This window comes from Cornus florida, unplaced genomic scaffold (genome assembly GCF_030987335.1).
Source record: "Cornus florida cultivar Cherokee Brave unplaced genomic scaffold, ASM3098733v1 CherokeeBrave_3.0.0_Hap2_Chr07, whole genome shotgun sequence".
NCBI classification, from domain to species: Eukaryota; Viridiplantae; Streptophyta; class Magnoliopsida; order Cornales; family Cornaceae; genus Cornus; species Cornus florida.
In genome coordinates, this window is record NW_026775577.1 from 1954346 (window position 1) to 1981605 (window position 27260).

The 27260-nt window shown below is 33.1% G+C and overlaps 3 protein-coding genes and 1 long non-coding RNA gene across 4 annotated transcripts; 2 read left to right on the plus strand and 2 right to left on the minus strand.

Annotated features, from left to right (window-relative positions):
* Positions 1–2114: 2114 nt before the first annotated feature.
* LOC132315704 (protein LOW PHOTOSYNTHETIC EFFICIENCY 1, chloroplastic-like) lies at positions 2115–5039 on the minus strand. The gene is made up of 2 exons (XM_059814064.1): positions 2451–5039; positions 2115–2290 (listed from the first exon to the last, which is right to left on the minus strand). Exons 1-2 carry the CDS (start codon positions 4709–4711, stop codon positions 2284–2286), a joined length of 2268 nt encoding a protein of 755 aa, XP_059670047.1. The 5' UTR covers positions 4712–5039; the 3' UTR covers positions 2115–2283.
* A 4848-nt stretch (positions 5040–9887) lies between these two features.
* Positions 9888–11356, plus strand: LOC132267402 (BAG family molecular chaperone regulator 1-like). The gene is made up of 2 exons (XM_059768565.1): positions 9888–10350; positions 10841–11356. The coding sequence occupies exons 1-2, from the start codon at positions 10101–10103 to the stop codon at positions 11050–11052; spliced, it is 462 nt and encodes a 153-aa protein (XP_059624548.1). The 5' UTR covers positions 9888–10100; the 3' UTR covers positions 11053–11356.
* A 3937-nt stretch (positions 11357–15293) lies between these two features.
* Positions 15294–19058, plus strand: LOC132315707 (uncharacterized). Its single transcript, XR_009483766.1, has 3 exons — positions 15294–15457; positions 15562–15751; positions 18642–19058. It is a non-coding gene; the product is annotated as an uncharacterized LOC132315707 (long non-coding RNA).
* Positions 19059–19715: 657 nt separating this feature from the next.
* LOC132315706 (protein CHLOROPLAST IMPORT APPARATUS 2-like) lies at positions 19716–22640 on the minus strand. Its single transcript, XM_059814066.1, has 3 exons — positions 21862–22640; positions 20149–20385; positions 19716–19945 (listed from the first exon to the last, which is right to left on the minus strand). The coding sequence occupies exons 1-3, from the start codon at positions 22504–22506 to the stop codon at positions 19922–19924; spliced, it is 906 nt and encodes a 301-aa protein (XP_059670049.1). The 5' UTR covers positions 22507–22640; the 3' UTR covers positions 19716–19921.
* Positions 22641–27260: the final 4620 nt, after the last annotated feature.

Genomic DNA, 27260 nt, shown 5'->3' on the forward strand with positions numbered 1-27260 from the left:
AATATTTAATTCGTTTGGCATTAAGTACTGAATTGAGTTATTAAACACCACCAAACTCATGCTATGGAAATCCTATATAAAAATCTGATATTTATTTTGAAATGGAAAGATGAATGAGACAGCACTGTGGAGCTGAGTGAGTTGATATTTCCATCCTATCTTTGTCTTCACTCTTCCCAGGTTAGGGGTTGCTTATCTGCTTTTTACAATATCTAATCTAGGATTTAAGATAATCTAGCGTAGCGTGTTTGCTTTTTGTACAAGTGATGTCACAAATCAGAGACGATTTAACATATTCCAGGAGTATATATATAGACATAGCAAATGATTAGCCAACAAGTTACTTAACAATTAGGTCTGTATGGTTAATAGTTTTGGACAGAAAAAAGAAATCCTTTTAAATGAGATAATACTACTAAAGTTATGCGTGGGAGTACTAAATCGGGGTCTCTAATTTCATTATTAACATAAGACCAACAGCTTTAAGTTTGTTTTTTACTCAGATATTTAGGAGAAAGACATGATCACCATTTTTGTAAATTTGAATAAAAAATTAGATAAGGGTGGTCCATGAATGATTAGGAATATTCTTAATGCCAACAAGCGAAAAAGATAAAAGTATAATTTCAAGAAACAACTCATTTCTATTAAGATTGGTTGTAAACCAATGGTGGGAAAGCCTATAAAGGAGGTATATCTTGGAAGATATATCATCGTAAATACTTCTCACACCCTTTTTGTTTGCTGTGTAAGAAAAGAAAATGACATTTTTGCTCCTGACTTGATGCAAAATTCTGAACTGTCACCTACCCTTCCAAACCTTGTGCGGTCTAAAATGACAAATAAATAATTTGAGAAGTACTTGTTCTGCCACCGAATATTTTTTTTTTTTTGCAAAGAAAAATAATATTTAAGCCGATAAATTAGGTCTAAATCACTAAGTGATCCCTAGATATGTTTTAGATAGGAACGGTGTTTATCACTTAAAACATATCTAAGGGGGATAAAAGTCTATCGAGTTGCATTGTTCTTGCAAGGTTGTCTGAGTTTGTCTAAAAGTGGTCTGAGTCACACCCCATTTACTGATCCCAGCAGCAGCCAATATATTGGGAATCCATTATCCAGAAGTCAAACAATTCGCTTGGGAAGGGATATCAGGCATGTGTGTGCGTGTGTTTTGATAATATGGTGCTATCAGGTATATGAATCACTTTTCCATTGAGCCATTGCACTGGTGATTTGGTGGCATTATTATATTCTTGAACTAGCTTGTGCATGAAAGTGTTTTTTCACACCACACAAGTCAATTCCTCATGTATACTTTGAGCAATTGCCTACCACTTGAGGTGTTCTACTTTGATGCCCAAAGTTGAAAATTTATTCATCAGCCTCCAAACACACTTACCTAAGGTCAGTTCTAGTGGGCATTAGGTGGTATTGGAACTCCAATTTATTATTATTATTATTATTATTATTACTATATTTTTTTTTTTTTTGGGTAAGCAAGCAAGATGATATTAATGATGAGCAACTATTACAAGATCAAGCAGGAATAACTCCATAATACAAAGTAAAACCAGAGCATTTTCATAAAATCTAAGCAAACATCTAAAGAAGAGAGAGAGCACAGTAAGTGAACCTAGAGAATGCCAATGGCTTTGTTCAAAAGAGAAACAAGAAAACCCTTAAATCTATTCATTTTTAAACTCCATTTTTAATCCTATAATATAATCAGTAGACAGGAGTGCTCGTTTAAGAAAAACATTGCTAAGTTTTATTTTTTATTTTATTTTTTGCCCTAGTTAAACATTGCTAAGTTATCTGTTTGCATTTGAAAAAAACTGTTTAGACAACCACTTGTTCCTAATGAATGAGCCTTCAAAAGATGGAGTGAACCAAGTGATGTGACATGAGGAAGAGAAACAAACACAATAGAGTGCAACTGAACAAGTTTATTAAAAAAAAGCATAAAGCGCAAAGAAAAGAGGTGGGAATAAATGCAGATGCAAAGACTATAATCCAAGATCTCCAAGAATCAGAGCTCTATGTTAAAAAGCCACTTACTCCGAAAGTCTAAATTGGGATTAAATTGCCAAACAATGTACGTTAAGATCTCATGAAAACAAGTTCTTGTATGCACTGGTTGGTTGCAAACAGAATATTACGAGTTCAGAAATCAGAATAATGTTGAGGTAACAAACTGATAAAAGAATCAGAATATTACAACTTCAGAAGTCAGAAAACTGCTGAGGTCAAGATTTTAGCTTCCTTGGCACGGTGTTCTCAGAAACTGAAGCAAGCAACAAACTTTAGCCAAGTATGATTATGGAAGGTCTTAAACTTTAGTTTGGATGCTTTGAAGCTGACTCATTCAAACTAAAGCATTTAAACAAGTTAATGCATGGACAAATACAGTATCATAAAGATTGCAAATGTACCAAATTACTTACAGTTTTCGTTCTGTTTGCTGAGTGTAAAGTTCATTTTTGTCAAATGGTTTACTTCTTCTTGGAACATCAGCTAAATTACAGAACTCAGACAAGTTCTTTCTAATTCGTACTACTTTCTTTTTCTCCGGTGGTCGAGGGCCTAGAGCGCTTAGATCAATGGTAGCACCATAATCCTGTGAGGATTGTGTGACTGCATCATAAGCCTTTGAAGAGAGGTTCATGCCCTCGTTGTAAGCTCTCAAGTACAACTCATAGGCAATTCTTGGCTTACCATCCTTTGCAAGAGCCCCAGTCAGCATCTCATAAGTAATTTCATTGGGTAAGATGCCGTGAGCTTTCATTTGGTGAAACCATTCATATGCTGCAGTTCCCATATTGTTCCGTGCACATCCACTGATAATTGCATTGAACGTGACAACAGTTGGTTCAACCCCAGATGAAACCATATCCCGGATAATGGAATCTACCATATTAAATTTTCCCTGTGCAGCATAAATTGAAGCCAGAATTGTGTAGGCATACAAGTTTGGCTCAACTCCCATTCTAATCATATGCTCCCAAACCTGAAGGGCGTCATCATAGAGTTTCCCTTTTTCAAGAGCACTAAGCAGTGCCCCATAGGAGATAATGGTGGGCTTTTCACCTTGTTCCACCATTCTTCTAAATATCTGCACAGCAGCAGAAGTTTCTGAAGCCTTGGAACAGGCTACAAGAACTGCATTCCATTCCCTACTTCCTGGTTTTAGGCCTTTTTCTTCCATCTTGTTGAGCAACCTAACACCCCATCTCCAAATTCCTCTTTTCTTAGCCGCAGTGAGTAGAATGTTGAAATGAGAAACTATCAGTTCATATGACATGTTATTTGGTTTAGGCCCTTTGTCCAACAAATCCTCATAAACCTCCAGAGCTGCCCACCACTTCTTAGCCTTCCCCATCAACCAAATCACATGATTGCAGACAGATAAGCTTATTCCAGAATCCCTTTCTCTCATCCTACTATATAATTCTCTTACCACTGTGTAATGTTCCTCACGAGTGCAAGCCCACACAAGGCGCTCATGTTCAGACCGGCCAGTTTTCAGTCCAGCCTTGTCCATCTCCGTAAGAAGTTTCAACACATTGGTGCTCAAGTTCTCATCCTTCACAAGCCAACGCCGGATCACTTGGTAGCAAATTCGAACTGTGAAGTTCTCAAGCTTAGCCATCTCATTTGGCCAATCTTCATCTGCGTCTTTTCCTATATCACCTTTTTGATACTTCTGTTTTAACTCGATATAGAAATTCAAAGCACCAAATCCATCTTCTAGTCTTCGATAGGCCAACAATGTTGTAGAATATGACGCGGGAGATGGTGTTAAACCGTTCTTTTGTATCTCTTCGAAAAGATCAAGAGCCTCAACTTCTCGCCCTTGTTCTAGGTAGATTCCCATTAGAGAGTTGTAAGTTACAACATTAGGGAGCACTCCTTCAATGATCATATCCTCAATGATTTTCTCCGCTTCATCAAATTTTTCAGATTGCTTCACTGCACCCAAAAGACTATTATATATGTAAAGATTAGGGCCAATTAAACCGTTAGTATCTCTCTTCTTTCGTTTTAGCCACTCAACAAGAGCCATGGCAGAATGTAGTTTCTTGTCTTTGCCAAAACCTCTGATCATAGATGAGCAAACTTGAAGGGGCAATTCACTTCTGTCCTTGAGAACCTCTTCTACATCATCAGCTGTTTTGGCAAACCATAGGCTCCGAGCCAGCGCAATGACATCAACCCTTCTACCCTTCTCTCCCCCTACTTCCTCAGTTTTGCTATCTTCTTCTTTTTTATCATTATTGTCATTTAACTCTCTGCTTTTTACATCATTCAAATCAACATCCTCACTCTCAACTTCCCCTGAAAATCCATCTAATGAATTCGAATCTTTTTCACTGACATCACTTCCGACAGCTTGTCCCTCTAGTGCCCATGCCAAGGCAAAAGATGCGCTTAAAGAACCCTTCTTTAGCTCCGAAAGCAGATAAACCCTAGGTTTAGAGAATTTAGAGAAAACCCCATAATCCAAATCAAATTTAGGGCTCCTACGACAAGCCCAAACCAAAAAGGGACTAGACTTTCTACTGTAACAAACGGAATCACCAAGATCACATCTTTTCCTTCTCCTCCTCCTAGGACTTAAATTACAAGATGAACCATCCACTTCCAACTCCAATTGGGGTACTACCCAAAAGTTACTTTTTGAAGGCCAAATGCTGAGAGTTTGCATTTTATCCTAAGAAAATGAGAACCCAAGAACTGAAAATTGAACTTTAAGGCATGTCATCTCTATTTCAAGACTGAATTTTTATGACCCTTTGTGAAGCACAAAAATGGTGAAAACAAAAGAAACAACTTAACTTCAACAGTTATCATCAACCGGAGAAGATGGGTTCATACCTGAGCAGTGAGTGTGGTGAACTTTAGGGCTTTCCTTCTTCAAAATTAAGTTCTGTATTAGGACGGTATGGGTTCTCTCCGCTATGTACCTCTGGTTCTGGTCTTCTCACAACCATTCAACTGCAAAGATCAGTGAGCCATATGTTTTTGATGTTGCCAAGGAATAAAAAAAAAAAAAAAAAAACTTTACAGGGAAGGTATGTTATGGTGCATACTAAACTGGCCATTTGTACGGGCCCAAATTGGATATATGGGCCTAGTTCGAGGAAAGTGAGGCACGTTTGGTCAATGAATAGCCCAACTCTAATTCTGTAGTGGGTGAACATTTAACATTTTTCTTGCTCTATATGAACCAACTCATTATTCTGAGTCTTGTCCTGAAAGTTTTGGGCCACACAAACACACACACACACACATATATACATATTAAGTCCATGTCAAACTTGAGATGGCTCTGGCCCAAATTTGTTCAAGATATGAACCAACTCTTTGGTCTGGGTCTTGTCTTGAAAGTTTTGGGCCCCCCACACACACAGACACACACACATATTAAGTCCATGTCAAACTTGAGATGGCACCGGCCAAAATTTGCAATTTAAGGTCCCACACTTCCACGTTACATATGACCATGTTTTTTCTTCCTTGGCCAGTACAGTATTTATAAAAGCTTAGGGCATCTTTAGTTCGATTATCTTAGAATAAATTTTAATAATTTTGAAAGCTTTAAAAGAAATTTTCAGAGATTATAAAAAGCGTGCTCTTTAAAATTCAGTCTTTTATAGCTAGCTTTGTATGTAAATTATTGGACCAACTTATTGACCGTATATCGAATTATAGCAAGATGATCATGATGATTTTTGGAATAAATCAAAAGCTTCTTCATTATTGAAACAACCTAGCCTTGCTTTGGAAAGAAGGATTCTATGGAGAGCTCCAAACTTTTATGTTTTCAATTATAAAAAATTATCAACCTTTTTTTTTATATAAAAAATGATTCATTCTCGACACTTTAAAGACAACACTTTCCGTTCTTACAATGCAATGGAGTGGGAGAGTGGTCCTCACTGCTCCACTGCATTGTGTGTCGGACCATATATCACTTACATTTCTTTCTATAATATAATACTTAAAAAAAAAACAAAAAGTTGAACCATATAGAAATTTAATTTTCTTAGGTAACAAAGTTCTGTTTAATATTTTGGGAACACAGTTATTTTTTTTTTTCAATTAAAATATCAATATTAATTATTCCAATATATCTTGAAAATGATTTAAAAGATGCATAATAAACATTGGTCCGTTGTCTCTATCACACAATAATAAAATAGAGATATAATTAAATGGCTTGTATTATTCTTCATCGTATCTGTCACTGTATCTATTGATTGCATTCAAACAAGAGGCAAATCTTCCGGGAGGCGTGAAAGGATCAATCTTGTGCTTCTTTCTGCATTAATCGCCTTTCTTCCATCGAGAGCATGCCTTCCCTTGCCTTTGCTGTAATTATCATATCTTCACGTGTTCCCATCAACTGTAACTTTTACATATATATATATATACACACACGCACACAGTCACATACACACATGGTACCTTTCACTAGGATTTTTAACATCCCATCTATATATATATACTGTACAAAATCACAGGCTATAGGTTTTTAAAAAAAAAATTGTAAACAGCACTGTAGCACATGCTATATGATGGAGATGAGAAAAAGTATCTTGAAAATTATAAAAGATTCACAAGTACTTCAAACTCTACATCATGAGATTTTTTTTTTTTTTTTTTTTTTTTTTTTTTTTTAAGAAAAGTTCATTTTTTTTTTTTAATTATTTTCTATTTTAACTAGAAGAGTGGGAGGAGAGGATGAAGTGAGTGGAACGCGACATTCTTCACGACTAGGTGAAGTGAAGTGTTCGAACATGAACTTCTATACGACTCAATAAGTGCCTCTATCAATTGGGACTTCTCAGCCTATCCCGAGAAAAGTCCAGTTAAACTACTAGTAATTACAATTTCAACCTTAACAAAACTTAAACACTCAATCTTCCGAATTCTAAAAGACATTATACAATTTAGACTAATATTATTCATTAATAACACAACAAAGACTAATTAACATTAGAAACTAATTCACAAATTTTTATTTTTATTTTTTATTATTATTATTTTTTTGCGTTTTAACACATTACATCTCGCTACAAAAAAGTATATGTAACGTATAACAGCACTAAGAAAAAGATAATATATATTTTTTCTTTTTAAAATTTTTTTTAATAGAAAGTTAATTTTTTTTTATTTATTTTACCATCAAGTGAGTGGAACACGAGATTCTACACGACTCAGTAAAATGTTCAAACAGGAGTTTCTACACAACTCAATAAGTGCCTCTAACTTAAATTACACATAATCACAATTTCGATTCTAACAAAACTCAAACACTCAACCTTCCAAATTTTAAAATAGGTTATACAATTTAGACTAATATTACCCATTATTGACACAACAAAGACCATTTCAACCCTAACAAAACTCAAACACTCAATCTTCTAAATTTTAAAAGAGATTACACAACTTAGACTAATATTACTCATTAATAACACAACAAAAACTATTTTACCTAATAATTAAATTTAGGAACTAATTCACAAAGTACATATATATTGTGAATATATATATACACACACGTACGAGTATATCAAAGAATGATGCTTTTGAAGCCATGCTTGAATTATAATAACTCAAAATTGGAACAACATTTATGAGAAAGCATTACGGTCCAACACCCTTTGTCATCTTCTGTTGAGACCATGTGGGGTTAGCCCACAAAGGGTCCCCACCCACACACACTAATGGTATAGGTCCGCGGGGTTCCGGGGTTTCCTAAAGCCATGACCATTTTTAGTGGAGCCCCTTAGAATCTTCTCTCTGCCTATTCTTGTACAAATACCAATTAAGAGAAATTAATTTTTTATCAACTTGCAACAATTAGCTTACCACTTCAACCCAAATGTTAATTATTTACTCCGTATTAAAGTTGTTGCTACCTAGTTTTTTATTTTTAGCCCTGGGTCATACACTTATGGACAAGTTGTTATTTAGACTCTATTATGTTATTTTGTTTTTGGACTGTTAGGATTTTGACAACAAAAATATATTTAGTGCGATCTTATTTTATTTTACAAAGTACTAAAACATTTTGTGAATAGTGACTCAAAATTAAAATATTAATTTTTACTTTTTTTTTTTAATTTTTTTGACAATTGTTAATGGCCTAAAACCATAACTGTGTACGTTTCTGTTTCCGATATTTTCACAGCAAAATATCATTCTCAAACGTGTTTCCAAATTTTTTCCAAAACACTCTTACAACAAAAAAAACTATTTCTGTTTTAACAAAAAACAAAACGCTTAAAACAAATAGCATGTTAAACGGATCCTTACTTGCCGAATTGTTGGTTTAGTTACGTGCGCGCACACATGCGTGCGTACCGGCGTGCGCGTGTGTGTTTGTAATTGTGTGAGAGAGAGAGATTTCCAGCTCTCCCCCACATGGGTTGATACCTTGTGGATTAGCCAACCACCGATTTTACTAGTTAGGAGTATAAATTAATCGAAAAGTCATTTTAAGACCTACCTACCTAAACCCAAAACCAACCGAATCACAAGTAAACGAATGAAGACAAAAACTTGGTGCCCATTTTATAATGAAAACATATATTCCCATTCCACACAATATTTGAGATCTAGGTTCTGTTTGGCAATCCATAATGTGATCCCACCTCTAACCAGACTATATTATTTTGTCATTCCATTCATAATGCAGAACTAATTATGTTGTCTCTCAATGGGAGTAGGAGAAATTGCTACGAAGGCTCCTAACAATGCCACCCACAATTAAATGATGTACTACCATTATAGAGTAGATAAAGATTATTCAATATTATTTTTAATTTAGTGATAATTTTTTTTATATTTCAAAGTAAAGAATTAATAGTTTAAGCATTATAAAAAAAGAATAGACATTAAGAATTTATCGGCAATGGAAAATTTGAGTATTTATACTCGGGGCAATTAATTGTTGTAACACTCGCAACTTTTTAGTAAACTCCACCATCCATTAGGGGTTGTGAGGTCAAAAAAATTATTAAGTTACATGGTCTCGAAATTATTGGTCTCAGTCATTCAGTATTTAAAACCTAAATAAAAATTATTTTATTTTGCACAATATAAAAATTATTTCGTGATTAGTGATAAAAAATTAAGACACTAATTTAATATTTTTGTATATTTTTACACTGTAATATTTGATACTGTAAAGATAAATTGTAATTTTTAAAAAAAAATAAAATTCAATGATACCTTTTGATTAAAATTCAATGATAGCAAACAAGCCTCGTTAAATGTGAAATAGCGATGAATCACCAATAATTCCGGCAACAAAAGTGAGTTTTGGAGTAATATATATAAATATATATATATATGGTCTATGAAGCAAACAAAATATCACATCTTCCAAGCAAAAAGAAAAAAGTGAACAAGGGAAAAATGAAGAAAGAGAGCTAGCTACAAGCAAGCCTAGTCATTTGGCTTTTGTTGCTAGCCATATACTACATATACTATTGCTTTTTCCAAACAGAACCTCGATCATATTGATGTCTTGAAAGTTGAAACCTAGCCCTAGACAACTACATACTGTAGACTCCATGAAAAGTGACTCTCATAAATCAAAAAATTGACCATCACCAATCTCTCTCTTTTTTTCTTTTTTAATTTAAATAATAATAAAAAAGACCAACCGACCATCCTGGCCGCTAATCAAGCAAAGCGTGTTAAGCATCTCTCTTTATGAATAAATATATACATATATAATATACATATACATATACACAAGAAAACAACATTTTATATCAAAAAAATAATTTAACAAGTCCCCCACCCCATGTGCTTCAGCCCCCTTGAAATCAGCACAAGAAACTCCACCCATATTGAGCCCCATGTGGCATAATTTCATAAGCCTTTCGCCATCATATGCACTTTTTTTACTATTTTTAAAACCTCAGGAGGCTTTTATTTTAATTTGTCACATTTTTTGTCCTAATCTTTGCTCCAACTACTATATAAGTAGTCCTGCCTAACACCAACTCTTCCCCCACCTCCTTGTGAGTTTTGACAATATATAGAGAGAGAAACAGAAAATAGAGAGAGAAACAAAAATGATCAAGTTGAGATCAAAGAGGTTTTCCAGAAGCAATTCTAAGCTTAGTAGTGGGGGTGGTGGTGGAGCCGCCGGAAAAGGGTGCGGAGGCGGCGGTGGCGAAATCAAATGGGAATTACGCCCTGGTGGCATGCTTGTTCAGAAGAGAGAGAATGGAGATCAAAGTGTCGGAGAAGGGATGATTACAGTGAGAGTCTCAACTGTCTCACAATGGCATGATATAACCATCCAACCAACTTCAACATTCGGTAAATAATTAATCCCTATCATACCCCTTTTTGGTTTGTCACTACTAATATATATTGTCCATACTTTTATTGACATATATCACAATATATATAGCACATATTCAAACATGGGTATTAATTATATAGTCCATAATTTCATAGAAAAATATCATTATATAAAATAAAATAAAATAAAAAAAATAGTCTATTGCTCGAAATGTTTGTCATTGTAAAGTCAGAGGAGGATCAGATATATGTATAATACATATTTATATATAGTTATGAGTTTTATATATATATATATATATATATATATGAATAATAATAATATTTTTTAGAGCATAAATGACATTGTTATGACATCATCATAATGGCTGATGTCATAATTACCTCATCTCACACTCACTCACGTAAATAATGTCTACTTTTGAATGTTGTATCAATTTTCTATATTTTTATATTATTATTAATTAATTAGTTTATATTTAACTTTGGGTTAAAAAAAATGCAGGAGAATTGAAGATGATATTGTCAATGGTGACAAGTTTGGAGGCAAGAGAGCAAAGGTTGTTGTACAAAGGGAAGGAGAGAGAAGATGGTGAACACCTGCACATGGTTGGGGTTAGAGACAAGGAGAAGGTGCTGTTGTTGGAAGATCCAGCGATCAAGGAGAGGAAGCTGCTGCTTGGGTTGGCTACTCCTTGTCGCACCATTAGTGTCTGATCCATCTCACTATATAAGTAAACATATATATATATATATATATATATATATTGTTTACTAGCTACTAACTATTTTGATTTAAAAAAAAAAAATTTGAAGAAAAGGTTTTAATATGGTGCACTGATGAATCTTGGATCAGTTGGCTAGATTATTAATTAGTAGGTTTGTTTTATTAACTATTTTGTTGTTGGTTTCGGACACATTGCATGTATAAGCTGATGCATGTCTGAGTCATGTTGAATGGTTAACTATGTTTATAAAAATGTTGATTCCCTGTAATATAAAGTATGATGGTTTTTGTTTTTTTTTACAAACTTTTCATGAATCACAATTATATATATATATATATGACTAATTTTTTTTTTTTTTTTTGGGTAATAGATTATATAGACGCGCGTGCATGCGCATACTAAAATATAGTTGTAAGAAAAGTGAAAGTGCACGAAAGAAGAAATCACAAAGTCAATAGCGAACATTGTTTATGCCAAGAGTGAGCTGGATGGACCGTCAATATATTCATTTTATTAGAAATGTATTAATTTTGTGCTTTCAAGCATAAGGTAAGTTTATTTTTTTTCCCCTTTTAAATAAATCAGATACTCACTTCTCAACAAAAGAAACTTGAAAATTAGACATTTTAATTTAAAAGATAAAAGATGAAAATTTTATCACTCGATTACAATTTTTGACAGATGTAAATCCATAGTTGAAATGGTACAATTTCATGTCAATCTTGTTAAGTTATAGAGTTGATTTCAATTCTTATTTTGCTTAGGATAAAAAGATCATATAAACAAGAGTACATGAGAGAAACTCACTGTTCTTATGATCAAACATTTATATTAAAATTTTTGTTTTCTATATTTTTTTTTTGTCCTGTCCAACAAACAAGAAACACAAAAAAAAAACGAAAACAAAAACAAAACCAAAACCAAAACCAAACCACTAAGCACCATGATCCAGTTCAATGGTCTTCAGCACCATCCCAACTTATATCATCAGAGTGAGAGGCCATTGCCAATTATCTTCCACTAAAAGAAAGGAGAGGGGATCTTGAGGATAGGAAGTAAAGATGGATAAGCAATCACCTTCTATATCTATCTTGTCATAACCCCATTAGATTAACATCTTCATTCTTTCGCAGAGAACCCTAGTGACCTCTGAACTGGCCACATGAGAAGTAAAAACAGATGTAATTCTAATTGGATTACCATTAAAATTTCTCAAAGTAAGACTACCGCCAGCTTCTTTTGAAATAGATCTAAAGACTACATCAATATTATGCTTAATTCGACCCGTTGTTTGAGGAACCAAGTGAAAGGAAGAAGCCAAAGAAGAAATCGTGGAAGGAATACCTTGATCAAGAAAAGCTCAAAACTCATTAAAATTAAATAAGACTCCGTCCACAATGTTCTTTGGATTCCATTTTATACGAAACAAAAGTCATGACCCTAAATATTGTCGCCAATCAAAGAAATGATTCAATTCATAAACGTTAGTGGATTTATGGGTTGCATAATAAACATTTAGAACCCAAAAACGCGGCCCATGAGGCCTGGATTGAGAAAATCAGTAAATGTCTTATATTAAGAGTAAGAACCCAAAATGTGACCCAATGTTTGTTTGGGCCTTTATGTTCTTGCCCTCCTGGCTCTGGCTGACTACTAAAGCACTAACCAACCAAACAGAGCATAAACACTATGATGAGGCTTAAAAAAAGAAATTGCAAACAAAATTTCTTGATAAGCCATGATTATGACTTGGATGAGTAGTTATATGAGGCGTTATTTCAAGTAATGCGGTAGAGAGAGACTTTCATAATAAAAGTTACGAGCTCTCTGTTTCAAGTATTATTAAATTAAGAGATTTATTAAAAATTTATGTCATTGTATAACATAAAGTCAGATACGTAACTCGTACGTACTCTAAACCATTTTTAATAAAAATTTGTTTTATTTTATTACGAATTAAAAAAACTGTCCTAATCTAATCTAGTAAAAAATCACTTATACTAGCATTACTCAATTGTCTGGCAGGAATAGTTAACAATTCTTCCTCAATTTTCGGAGCCGTATTCAATAATGTCCCACCAATCTTTCTTATCACTAAAAGGACAGGGAATGATGGACATGGTTTTAGGGTAAGAATATTAACATCATCATCATCAAACAGGCACTACAGTTTAATGAATTTGAGTGATGGATTTGTGAAGGTGATTAATAAGTGATATGCAAGCACGCCTGTCTCTCTATATATATATATATACAATTTATGTAGGGCTGTATGTATAAATGGGCTAGCAGGCTACAAGGTTTAGGACATACTTCCCTATGCCTTGCTTTGCCAAAATAGTCTCCCCAAGCCTAAATGAGTTGGGCCTCCACTGTAATTTTTCAAACACATTATTCCGATTTTCAATACATTTTTTATTATTATTATTTTTTTCACCAATTTATTCTGTTTTTCAATGCAATAAATCTAACTGAAATAAGTATATTTATATATTGAAAGCAAATTTAATTGTTTGGGGCTAAAGCTAAACACCAAGAAGGAGAAATTATTAGATGGTTATGAATCATTTACATTTGGTGGACCAGTTAAATACAGACTCTTTAATTAATAAAATGATCCCATAAAAATGTATATATTACAAAATTTCATGATCAAAAAGTTGTCATTAAACCAACAGTCAAATAGACCAAGACCATCTAATAATTTCTCTCAAATAAGAGGTTTAGAGTTTAAGCCTTGGTGAAGGTGCTTGGGTGATCACTAACTAGTAATTAAATGTTGACACGTAATTATATAACTCACTGAGGAAAAATATATATATATTTTTACTTATATGACAATATATAATTAAAAAAATAATACTTCACAAAATATAATTAGTTGATAGCACCGAATAAAATTACCGGTTTCTTTTTTGTCCTTTTTTGTTATTGATAAGTGAGGGTGTTTTCACTCACAATTCCCTAGAATACCTGCAATCAATCACTCCTAAAAACCCTACTGAGCTAAAGACACCTCCAACTTCCATTACCATAACTTGGTTTGGGCCGAAAGGGTTGACAACTCCACAACTTGGACCAAGCTTAGTTGGGTTTATGTTTATCCACCATGACAGCAAAGCCTTGTAACTAAGAATTGACCCTAACCAATCAAAACCAGATCATACGCATCTTACTCTGAAACGCAACAAATGGGACCCAATTATGTGTGTACTTTTCTACGAGCAATTAACCTTTGATAGTCACAGGTTATGTGCCTGGTCCCACTGATTGTGCTTTCCAGTAATTAATCGCTGAATATTTTTCTAGTTTTGCTTTATTTATTAATAATATTTATTTACCATGAAAAACATCCATCAAATCATTACAAATTAGCCTTTGATAGTCACAGGTTATGTGTCTGGTCCCATTGATTGTGCTTTCCCTTAATCGTTAAATTTTTTTCTAGTTTTGCTTTATTTATTAATAATATTTATTTACCCATTTTATGAAAAAGATCCATCAAATCATTACAAAAATTTGATCTCCGTTGAAGATATTACAATATTCTTTTTTCGTTGAAGTGTAAGTAAAAAGTAGATATGAGTAAATCAAACTTGATAGTTGGATAATAAATGTCAACGACCTGAATTTTCAACGTATTACATATTCATTCTTAAATTTATATTGAAAAAGAAAAGAAAAACTCTAAAATTCGTTCCGAACTTGGATTGTGGTTGACAAATTCAATAATCCTTTTAAAGGGATTATTTTTTATTATAATTCTCAAGTAAGAAAATCAACTTCATAAGAATTAGTTTATATATTTGTGATATATTATTAATATTAAAATACGAAACGTGTAAGTACATCAGTAAATAATATTTGAATCTGTATCTCAATCTAACAGATTTGGATCAAACCGTTGGTGTAAATCTATGATGTAAAAACCTAACCACAGTAGGTTTATTTGGCGGCTAAAACTTGTCCACTTTTTATTACATCTTACCAATCAGTTGTCACAGTATCAGTAATAATGATATTTTTTTTGTTTGGCAACAACAAATGAATAATCGACACACACGTACCTTTGCAAGTCATCTCTTTAGGATATAAAATCTTCACAGGTGGTGGACTTGTAATTACATAATCAATGTGATGTTGATCAATAAAAAAGATACTTTCAAATAAGAAGCCACTTGTCTTGATGACTCTCTCATCTCACCAAGTAAAGTGGACCCTCCTCACACACTTGCCTTGTCTTTCAACAACTTGGCTAAATGACTCATGAAGCTTCTCTACCCTTGACAAAATATATATGATCTTTTCAAGCACAGAACAAGCTAGAGAGTCTGTGTACTTTTCTTTTTGGTCTCACAATTCTTGGAAAATTCGTCTTGTTCCATTTTTGTGATGTATGTAATTCTAATGTTCCTTTTCCAATTTGTTTAAAGGATCTTCTTTTTTCCATACAATATTTGAATTATGATGGATTAGTTTTCTCAATTCTTGTTTGCAGGAGGCAGGGAAGGCTGGGGATCTCAGGACTGGTTTTATGGCCGCGATAACAACGTTTGAAAATTGTTGACAGAAGAAAGAGAGCACAAGTGAACATGCCCAAGAAGGCTTGTGTATGAGCAGTCTTGTGCTCTCTCTTCTTTTGTCAACAAATTTTTGTGAGATAACATCAATATAGAACATCAATTAAGGTAAGATTTCTCTTTTGTATATATCATGTAATGCATATTAAGCAAACTTTTCTTTTGTATATGCCATGTAATGCACGCATGCGCGTACTAATCAGGTTGCATTTATATCCAATTTCTGTTTTGTATGCATTTATATCCAATTTCTGTTTTGTATCTATCATGTGATTGGTACAAGTTGCATTTATATCTTCAGTCCAAAAGAAGGAAGTTGAATTCAGTAAACTATATCATATTAATGGTTAAAACTATTAAGTGGTTTTAAATTCATTTCGAAGTGGTTCTAACTTGTAACTTTTTGTTAAATTAGCACGCATATATACATATTCTCTATGGTTAATATTTAATTTCTAAAATTATCTACCTAAATATCTATATATTCCAAATTCTATATTCTTAAATCTTACTAATCTACTAATTTTTACAGATTCTTTCATGTTTTAGAATTCTCCATCTCACTGCAACAATCTATATTTCCTTATTGGTTGTACTAAGTTTTTATGTTATAAAATAAAAATATAGTAGGCATAAGAGACTAAAAGTAGTTTTTTTTTTTTTTGAAGTATTACTTCCGAAAATATATATTTGTACACTAACTAGGCTACAAAGTTCAATACTGAAAAATGTAAAACTACCACCCTAAGTGATGGAATATGGCCAAAAATGGGTATATGTTACTAACACAAGTGATTAATAATGTTGATTAATGTTGGTAGTGAGTATTGATTATTAGGTCGAATCCAATTAAGAATAGGAATTCACGACAAAAGTGGCCCAAAATTTGTGTCATCTCGGCCATCTTGAGATGGTCCAAACAGCTTAAAAGTCTTAGCAATCTATTTATGTAAATTTTATGTCAATGTTGGTCTTTAATTATGAAAAAGAGAACCCTCCTAACTAAATCTTTGAAGTAGTACATGTTTAAGAGAGGGTGTAACAATTTAAACTTTTGGAGTAATTGGTTGAACTACAAGTATCAAAATTGCAACATAGGGTATATGAATGATAAATATTTGTTGAAACATCCTATTTATATTTTTAAAAAATCAAATAATTGATTATACGAATGAGAAATATTTATTGAAACATCTTATTTATATCAAAAAAATATATACAAATAATTGAGTTGTATGGTCTCTAACATTTCAACTTTTAAGGATAAATGGTGAGTAACTTGATGTCAAACCTAACATTTAAAATTATTATTAACAATCGAAACAAAAAATTCCATCCTCCCAATTTTCTAAAAGCTTCAACATAATTTTTTTATTTTTATTTTTATTTTTATTATTATTCTTAAAATTTGCTCTTATATTTTAATTACACTATATTGGAGAATCTTAGTGGTGATTCTTCAAGTTCAAGATTCACTCTTAACGGTCAAACACTCAGCCTTAAAACTTGAATGTATGGAAATGTTCTCAAAGCCATATATTCTTCCCACATTATTTTTACAGTGAATAGAAGCAGAAAGGTGCAGAACTTTATATAATTGTTTAGAAACACTCCAATAGAAGAAAATAACATGGAATTAACGACAATATATATGAAATTTCGGATTGTTTCGGGTTTGCTCTTTGGTCATATCGCTTTCTGTGTCACGACATTCGCTTATACAATAACTTTTTATATATATATTCTATTATGATATAGCGTAGTGTACTAACAATCTATACTAACAATCTATACGTAGCACATGACCAAAGCACGGAACCCTTCACGAGATTCTCGACTTTAATTATTCGAGTGAATTGTGATGGTTCTAATTTGATTGTATGAATAAATTGTGATTATTAAGAGTTGTGTGGTTAAAAATAAATGTTGAGGCCTTTTTCCTTGCGTGGCATTAAAATGCAGGAAATCTACCATGTGACCTAAATGGAGTCGATTTGAAACAAACCAAACAGACGTTGATTTTCTACCAAACAGAGCCTCAAAAAGTAGTAGTCATGTGTCAATTATCTATCCAAACACGCGCTTTGGGAAAAGCACCAATTAACAGTCTCCCTTTTCTGCAAATGAACCTTTGGCAAAAAGAGAAGACACTAATAGAGACATGCAACTTCATCCATCCAACCAAACCAATTCGAATATTGATCATTTCTCATAATGAACCATAAGTATATCTGTCACACACAAGTGTGACGTGTGTGTATATATATATATATATCTATCTATTATATACATACAAAAACATAAACATAAATATGAAATTTTCTACCTTTCTGTCATGAATTCGTGCAAGTTGATTATGTCATCGCCAAAAGATCTTGCAAAGGATCTTTCCTCCATCAAACGTTCAATACTAAACACACACACATATTATATATATATATATATATATATACAAACGTTCAATACTAAACACACACACATATTATATATATATATATATACAAAAGTTCAATACTAAACACACACACACACACACACACACACACACACATATATATATATATATGAAGTCAAACCAAAAGGAAAGTAAGAAACCTAAGCATCGCAGAGCAATAACAAGTTTCTAATGATTACATATAAACACTTTCACAGACAACCAGTGGTGGGAATTGGAATATAGGAAAATTCACACGTAAACGAATCAAGTTAGTAGACACTTTATATGATTATAAGGAAGAATAATATAGTATGCTTACCTTTCAATATATGTATATATATAATAATGTATATAGAATGCTTACAGCCAAAGTTAAAATGGGTAAAGTAATAAGTAAAATAATACATCATAAAATATAATTTGACTGAGTCGTGACTATAAATAGAGCAGGATGTAAAAATAGGATTCTTGTATCCAATAACTTTGATGTTGTTGTTATTATTGATATTATTTCCTTATCTATTTATTTGTCTGGAAGGAAATTCTGTTTGTTCATTGCAGATATTTCAAGGAATCTTAACCATCATGATATGGTGTTAGAGCATGTGCCTGCTTCTGTAATTAAGTTGGTTAAGACTGATCTGTTTTGTGTTTCTATGTAATGTTTACTTGTTTGTCGAAAAAAAAAAAAAAAAAAAAAATTCCAATGATATCACGAAAAGTATCCTTCATCCTCTGTATTTATTTTTTATTTTTTATAATCGTTGTTGATCAACGGTTGGAATTTTGAATTCCAATAGTTAACAGAACTGGAGCTCTGTATTGGGATTGGGCCAGTCGCCTTGTTTCAGCTGGGGTTTTATTTGGTCTTGGGCTACATGCCTTTTGTAATTGCGTCGTACCGTTTACAGGTCCAGTTTGGTTGGAAAGAAATGCAAAGTAGAAAAGAAAAAAAAAGAAGAAGAAATTGTTGGGACATGATTTGTGTGTTTGGTATAAAATTTTAAAAGAAAAAGAAAGAACTGAGTTTTGTTATTCTTTCAAGAATGAAGCGCTAACATTTTTAATGAAACTTTTTAATGCTTAATTTGTTATTTTTAATAAGAGACAAAATCTATAAAAAAAAATAATATATTAGTAAATTCATTAGAATAGTTTTATTTCCTTTCAACCAAAAACAATAGGTGATTTTCTCTTCTTTCGTAATTAGAATAGTTTTATTTCCTTTCAACCAAAAATGATAGGTGATTTTCTTTCTTTCGTAACTAATGTTATCTTCACCAGTTATCTACTTAATTAATCCATGATTTAAACTACATTACCCTTTGTTTATTAACTTTTTTTTTTTTCATAGTTGATATTCACATATATATGCCTCGATTAAAGCTAGAATCCTGATCTCCCTTTGAAAAATAAGGAAGTGATACCTCTAGGTCACACATATGCCTCGATTAAAGCTTGAATTCTGACCACCCTTTGAAAAATAAGGAAGGGACACCGCTAGGTCACTGACCTGTTGATCCCCTTGTTTATGAACTTGCTAAAACTTAAACCTTTTATTGCAAAATTTGCCATATATGTTTACAAATTAAGCTGATTAATTCTTAATCACATTGCAAGTTGAACAAGTGCACAAAAATACAAATTCCCTTTAGATTTGGAACTTATAATAGATTAGTTTAGTGCACGAAACTCCTATCATTCCGGAGTCTAGCTATTTTAGCATGCTATACCACTTCAGTGTCTTTACAAAAGAGAAATAAGAACACTACTTTTGAGGACCATATAAGCCCTTATTGTCTGGTATCATCACAAGTGTTCGAAAAATATGTACTTTCTCCTCAACTGCTCTTAACAAATCTCCCCTGCAAAATAGAAGAAAGAGAATTGGAGAAGAAAACACAATAAGAATCAAAATTGTCTCGAACGAAAAATGAAATTGGATACTCGTTTTCAGAAATCAATCATTAATGGGGATTTTGAAAATTAATGACAGTCTCCATTCATATGAGATTAAGACAAGAATGATGATGACGGACGACGACTAGAAATTAATCAGATGAGTTACCATGACACGGGGCCGTTTATCGGCGTTGAGCTTTCGAACTTCGTAGCGGATACGCTTAGAGAAAAGCCTGTTCTGCCTCTTCTCCTTGTATCTCAACACACTAGCCTCTCTCTGCCCCATCTTCCACTCTTCTCCACCTTGTACTTCCTCCATTTTCGGTTTGACAAGGCCATTGCTGCAGCACTTCTCTGGGACTCTCCACAACCCTCCATTGCTTCCCCTACCATCCATCATCCCCTATAGAACAAAAAATTTCTACGAAGTCAATTTACTAATTCCGATTCTTAGGTAATAGCACTTTAGTCCAAAAAATTAAAAAAAAATCCCTCGAAAGTTCGAGCAAATCTGGGCTAACACCTATTGGTCATTTTAGTCAATTGATCGCAACTAACCCTAATATAAACTTAATATTTACATTATTTACGCTAAGTGACCATTGTAAAAACTCAAATCTTCATTCTCAAACTTAAGAATCCTATTTTTAGGAGTACAATTAGTTTTTGGTACAATGATCAAATAATTCAAGTGGTGTGTTGGTGAAGATGAAAACTTAAAACCTAACATGCCTGGTACAAATAAATATCCATTATTGAGTTAAGGCCATTGTGGGCATGGGACAAATATGCATGTGTGTGTTTGTACTAACCAATCAATTTTTGGATCAAGTGCAGTACAAAATATAGCAACCATTCAACAAAATTGATAATATATCTAAATCTTGAAATGGTCTCATTTCATAACTACCCATCCTTAATCAGTTCCATTAATGCCTTTCAGTTACTTCAATTAATGTCCCAAATTTCTCAAATAATAACCCTTTTTTAAGGAAAATGTTTTTATCGTTGCTCCCCATTGTCCATGAGAGCCCGATTTTGAACCTTCTCACCTTTAATTTCTCATATAACATTCTTGCTTTAAAAAAATAAAAAAATAAAAATTTAAAGTTTCACGACTATAGCTTTAGGAGCTTATACTAATATTTAATGAGTGATAATTGAAAAGATTTAACGAAATTGACTTTTCACTCAATGGACCAATGATATAACTTTTTCATCTTTAAAGAGAAGGAAGGGTTAAAGCGAATAGAATGTGTTTGAATAGGTGGGTGTTTCTTGTCATGAAACTGATAATAATAATAATAATAATAAATCTCAGAAGAAGTTGAATATAAATAATTAATTAGAATGATACGCTATTTATTAGCAGTGAATTATTATATATGAAAAACCGATTTGGAAAAATCCAAGAAATTGAAATGACTAATAAATCTGCAAAACCTACACCCAAAATACAACTTAGTAAATGGTTAGGTGCATAATGCGTGATTGGGGCCCTCTATATGGAAAAAGCAAAAAGTGCAACTACACCGTGGGTCCAGATTCCGCCAAGCAATCAATACCATTCACTGTTCACATTCAACGTACCCCACCCTGCACTAACACTCACTACCATAATAGTCGTACATTATACATACAGTGTGTGTATATATATCAACGAAAATTCAATCATGTAAACTTAGCCGTTGGATTATATGGGTCCCATAATAAGGTTCACAAAAGCGAGTTTGACTCTGTTCATTATAATCATAATAAAAACCAATCAATTTTTTATCATTATTATTTATATCTATGCAAATAATAATTCAAATCATTATAGATAAACGTAAATGCATGATATAATGAACATAATCAATAGAGTAAGAAAGGGGCTCACGTTGGGATCATCAGACAGATCAGGAACGGTTTGTGGGGACTCATCAGCGGTTTGGATGTAAAGTGGACCCTTATCAGACCAAGCATTCATGATCTCTTGATAATCAAGCTTCAACGACAACCCAGCCACCGTCTGATTTTTATACTGTAGGTCCGCGGCGCAGCTAGTAACTTCCAGCTCATTCTTCCTCTCAACGACCTCCGAGTAGCAGACCCACTTCTCTTCACTCGCGTCCCTCTCTTTGCTCCTCAGCGCCGTCCGTACCAACTCCACCTCCTCGCTGTCCTGTCCCCCGTAGGCGTACGTTAGTGACATCGAGTTGTTTTCTTCTGAAGAAGTGGTGGCGGAGGAGCCGCCGAGGAGGGCGGTGAGGGTTGTGGAGCCGCCGTCCGCAGCGGCGAAGAAGTGTTCGAGGTTGTTGTCGTCGTGGGTAGTACTGTCTTTTTCTTGGGTTAAGTTTTCTGGGTGCAGTGGGAATAGCTCGAGCTGGTGATGGGTGGTGGTGGTCATTCCTCCGCCGGATTGTTGTGTGTTTTCCGGCGAGAGCTCTAGGAGGAGGCTGAGGAACTTGGGCTTCCTCGTCTTGGTTCTAATTTTACGCGCTGGTTTGTTGAGCATAGGACTGGGAGAGTTATTGTTGCACATACTCTCTCTCTCTCTAAAAACACTTCCCCTCTCTACACGTATATGCTGTAGTGAGAGAAAAAGCGAGAAAAAAGTGAAGCTTTTTGGGATCTTTTTGGAGAGAAAGAGAAAGGGCGTTTGAGTCCTCTGTGACTTGTACGAAGAGATGATGATGGTACTAAAACGGGGATACGTGGCCTTTTTGACAGGTGGACAGAAGTGATTGGATGGAGATATGGATTGGGTTGCTTTTTCTAGATTTCGTTTCGGTAGATGGATTGGGTTTTTGGCGCGTGATGGGAGTGGAGTGACGTGATGTGCTAATATGCGCTGTGAGTGTTCAAATGCAACTTGCTTTTATGGGCAAATGCTAGTCACGTGATCATTTTCAATCGGTAGTTTTGCTTCAAAACCGTGAAAGTTGAATCTGCAAAAACAGAGGTGAAACCGTGAAAGAGGACGAGTGAATCGAGTGATATATCATAAATGAGATAGAAAACATATATATATGTATGTGTGTGTGTGTATATATATATATATATGTTTTCTATGTATGTATATGTGTGTGTGTTTTTGAATTGTTCCATTTATGTGAGTGATAAATTTATGTAAATTTATTGAAAAAATTAAAAAGAGAAATGGGTTTGTCAACATAATTAATATTGTCAAATCTTGTCCAATTACTTCATCAATACACACTATTTAATTGTATTATATATAAAAATATCATCACCCAATTGGATGATAGGTTTTATTATCTAGAATACAGTTGAGAGGGTGGCAGAGCAAATCACACAAGGAGGTGTTTGGATTCAAAACACCTATTCCTTTTTTGGGATATGGCCACAGTTGCATAACATCAATCCACAAAAAGTCAAGTGCTAGAATGCACTCTTGATGATAAGTAGATTTCAAATATATATATATATATATATATATATATAGATATATTTTGTCAGTCACCTCTATGGCATTTATGTCTTCCAGAGTAGGAAAGGCTTCTGAAACATTTTTCATGGATTACCTTACCAGGCTTACATGATAAGTGATAGCTTTTAATGATCCATCACACCTATATTGTCTGAATATGATTTATTTCAAATATCCAACTCACCACAAGATTTAAAGGTTTTTTATTTTTAAGATGCTTTATAGTATGCAATGAGAATTATTACTCATAATCGGGGTGATCCGACCCATCACTAGCTAATGTGAAAATAAAATCTGAATAAAGTTAACATAAAATTGACATAACAGTTCGTGAGTTAGCTAGGGATTGGCTCCAAACATAAGAAGCACAAATATGGACACGAATAGGACACGATGATATGATAAATGTAAAAAAAAATAGAACACTAGATATGGTCATGTCAAAAGAATATATATTATTAATATAATATATTATTATGGATAAAAATAATAATAATTTTTACTCATTTTATCTTGGTGAATAAAATCACTATTTTGGACTTACAGCTAGATGTGTTTTATTTTTATTTTATCCATAATATAATTTAAATTACATTAGATCCATTTCTTTAAAAACATACAATTACAAAATTACTTCATCATGTCTTAAAAATTTTCAAAATGTGTCCTAATCATGTTCAAGAAAAAAAATATATTATTTTTCATATCTGACATGTATCCAACTGGTGTCCTAGCGTCTGACACAGGCATGACACTCGGTATCTTGAAAATTTTCAATATGTGTTCAAGAAAAAAATATATTATTTTTCGTATCTGACATATATCTAATTGGTGTCTTAAGGTTGACACCGCCAGTGTCCTAGTGTCTGACACATGCATGGCACCCCTAAGTATAGGGAGTACAGGGTCCATGCTTTCTAGCGCCGGACCACTCGAAACTATGCATGTCTAATAATATCTCGAATTTGGAAGGCTCTAAAAAAACGAAAGTCATGAGATCTCATTGCATTTTTTGATACATGTAAAAAATCAAATGAATATTTTTAATAACTATCTCAATAGACAGTTAATAATAAGAGCTTACTCGTTACTTTATTCACCACATTGTTGTTTTCATAACCTTATTTCTCATCAAAGTCTAAGCTAAATTGAACTTACTGGAAAGGGGATCGAAAGGAAAATGCAATGAAAAAGTTATGAATTCCAAGATAGAAAATAAAAAATTAAAAAAAAAAAAAAGTAAACTTAGTTATGGTATCTCAGAAAATATCAAATCTAAGATTTGAATCTTTTTAGATGTAAATAATTTTTTAAGGGTATACTACTATCACCAAGAAAATAATAAATAAATAAATAAAAGTGAAGATCTTATATTGAAATATAGGTATGTGACTAACAATGTGCTACGTGACATAACATTGTTGACTCAACCACAGTACTCACATTTCTTCTTCACATCAATGGGGGACCATTTATGACCTCCATCTTGTTTACTTGTGTTTGGCAGAAAAGAAAATGCAGAGTGATCCCATCCAACTCGCCAAAAGAACACAAACTTAATTTCACCAGAAAGTGTAAGGTGGGTTTTATTATTGATGCACTTTTTTTTAGATTTTTTATTGTGAAGCAGGAGATATTTTTGCATGATCACCGACGTAAAATTTACAAATTTATTTATCAAATTTACAAATTTATTTATCAAACAATAATTGATCCGAAATCAATGATCTTGAAATTATATAATAATTTCTCGTGAAGTCTTTCCACACATGTATAAAATATCAAAAATATCAGTTTTTACATTATATACACTAAATAACTACAAAGTTAGGATTTTGGGAGTGTCTTGATATTGAAATTGGACAAAAGTTAATTTAAACTCTGAACTAAAATTTCTTCAATTTTACATTTAAGGCACCAATTCACTAATCTCAAACCCAACAAATTGTAAATTATAATGAACCTTCGAGATTTAATAATGTTAAAGAAATTTATTTTCATTGAAGAGTTGAATTATTCAAATAATAATTTCTCTTTTATACACAAATTTTGAGAAGTGTTGTGTAAACACATTTGGAAGTCACATTACTGTCTTACAACAAGGTTGATATTGAAATAATTTTGGCTCTAAATGCTTCACCTAAATGAGACTTTTTAATATTTAACATTACAAAAGTCAAATTAATTTAGTACTCCAGTAATTGCAGTGAACTGTATTTACACTCCTAAAAAAGTTATCTACTGCTCTATTTATTATCAAAAATTATATGTATACTTCAATAAAATTTTGAAGGAAAATGATTCTTATACCGAATAATTATAATAAATTGTTAGACATATTCTTTTAATTGGTCAATTATGTAACAAATAAGGAAGTGGAGTCATCTACTTAGTTGTATTTGGTATAAATATCCAATTAAAAATTATTTCATTAGACAATTTACTCTAAATGTTGAGTGTAAGTATCAGTATTCAATTCTGAAACATGTATCTTTTTGTCAAAATTAAAACTAGGAAAAATATTAATAAAGTGACCAATAAAAAATAATTTTATCTAAAAGTGTTATAGTATTAATGACCACGGTCCACTATACGAGTACAACATTCGTTTATTAAATTTTTCTTTGGGTCCTATAATCTACTTTTTTCCTATGAATTATGGAATAGCGTCTAAAACATTTCTTAGTAGGACTGCAAATGAACCGAGTTGTTCATGAACAGCTCAGGCTCGGCTCGTTAAAAGCTCGACTCGGACTCGTTCATTTAATAAACAAGCCGAACTCGAACCCAATTTTCAAGCTCGTTTAGTAACGAGCCGAGCTGGAGCAACCTTGAGCTCGGCTCGTTAGGCTCGTGAGCAAGCTCGTTAAGAAAGCCCATTTGTATTACAATTTTATATTTAAAAGGTTTGGTCCAAATGAATATAAGTTTGGCCCAATTCACATAATGGCCGAAAGAATTATAAGACTTTAACCCACATTCAAATAAAACTACATCTCAACCATTAAATACTTATTCATCTTCTCAGCGGTTGATTATCTTTAAGTTAAAAGATAAGTATAACTGTATAACCCTAAAATAAAAAGTCTCCAGCGGAAGCGATAAGGGATCTTCAGATAATCCCATAAACAACGGCGACACCATTCTTTCTCCTTCAAATGGATCTTGATGTCTCTCTCAAACGCACGTTTAAGTTCAGGTAGTGGAATATCTTTAGATCGAGTCTCTAAAATCTTGTAAAGTGTGATTTTGATCTTGAAAATTTGTTTGTATTTCTTCTTCTTCTTCTTCTTCGTTTTTGTTGGAGGTGGAGATCGGATTTCATGGAAGAGACCGATCAGATTTCATGAATGATATGTGTTGTTTATTGTATTGTGATGGTAGGGTATGTAACCAAGCCCAAGCCTAGCCGAGTCCGAGCTTTTCGCAATTCTACCAAGCTCGACTAGCTCAAGCTCACCTGAACACGAGCCGAGCCCGAGCACTTCTCTGGAGATGACGAGCCAAGCTCGAACAACCCAAAACTCGGCTCGGCTCATTTACAACCCTATTTCTTAGAACTCCATTATCATTTTAATAACTAGTCCTAAGAACATTTTTAGCAAAAAAATCAATTGCCATCACCATCATTATCAACATCATTAATACTCCACTTGCCAATATCACAATCTAACCATTAATGAAGGAAAATGATAAGTAATTGAATGGTTGGACACATCAATTTCTTTCTTTTTATATCCGTGGGAGATAACTTAGGGCTCGTTTGACAAATCATAGTTGTTTTGTACTTTTACTTTGATGCGAAGTAGAAGCAATGCCTCCACTTTAGAATATGTTCAACACTA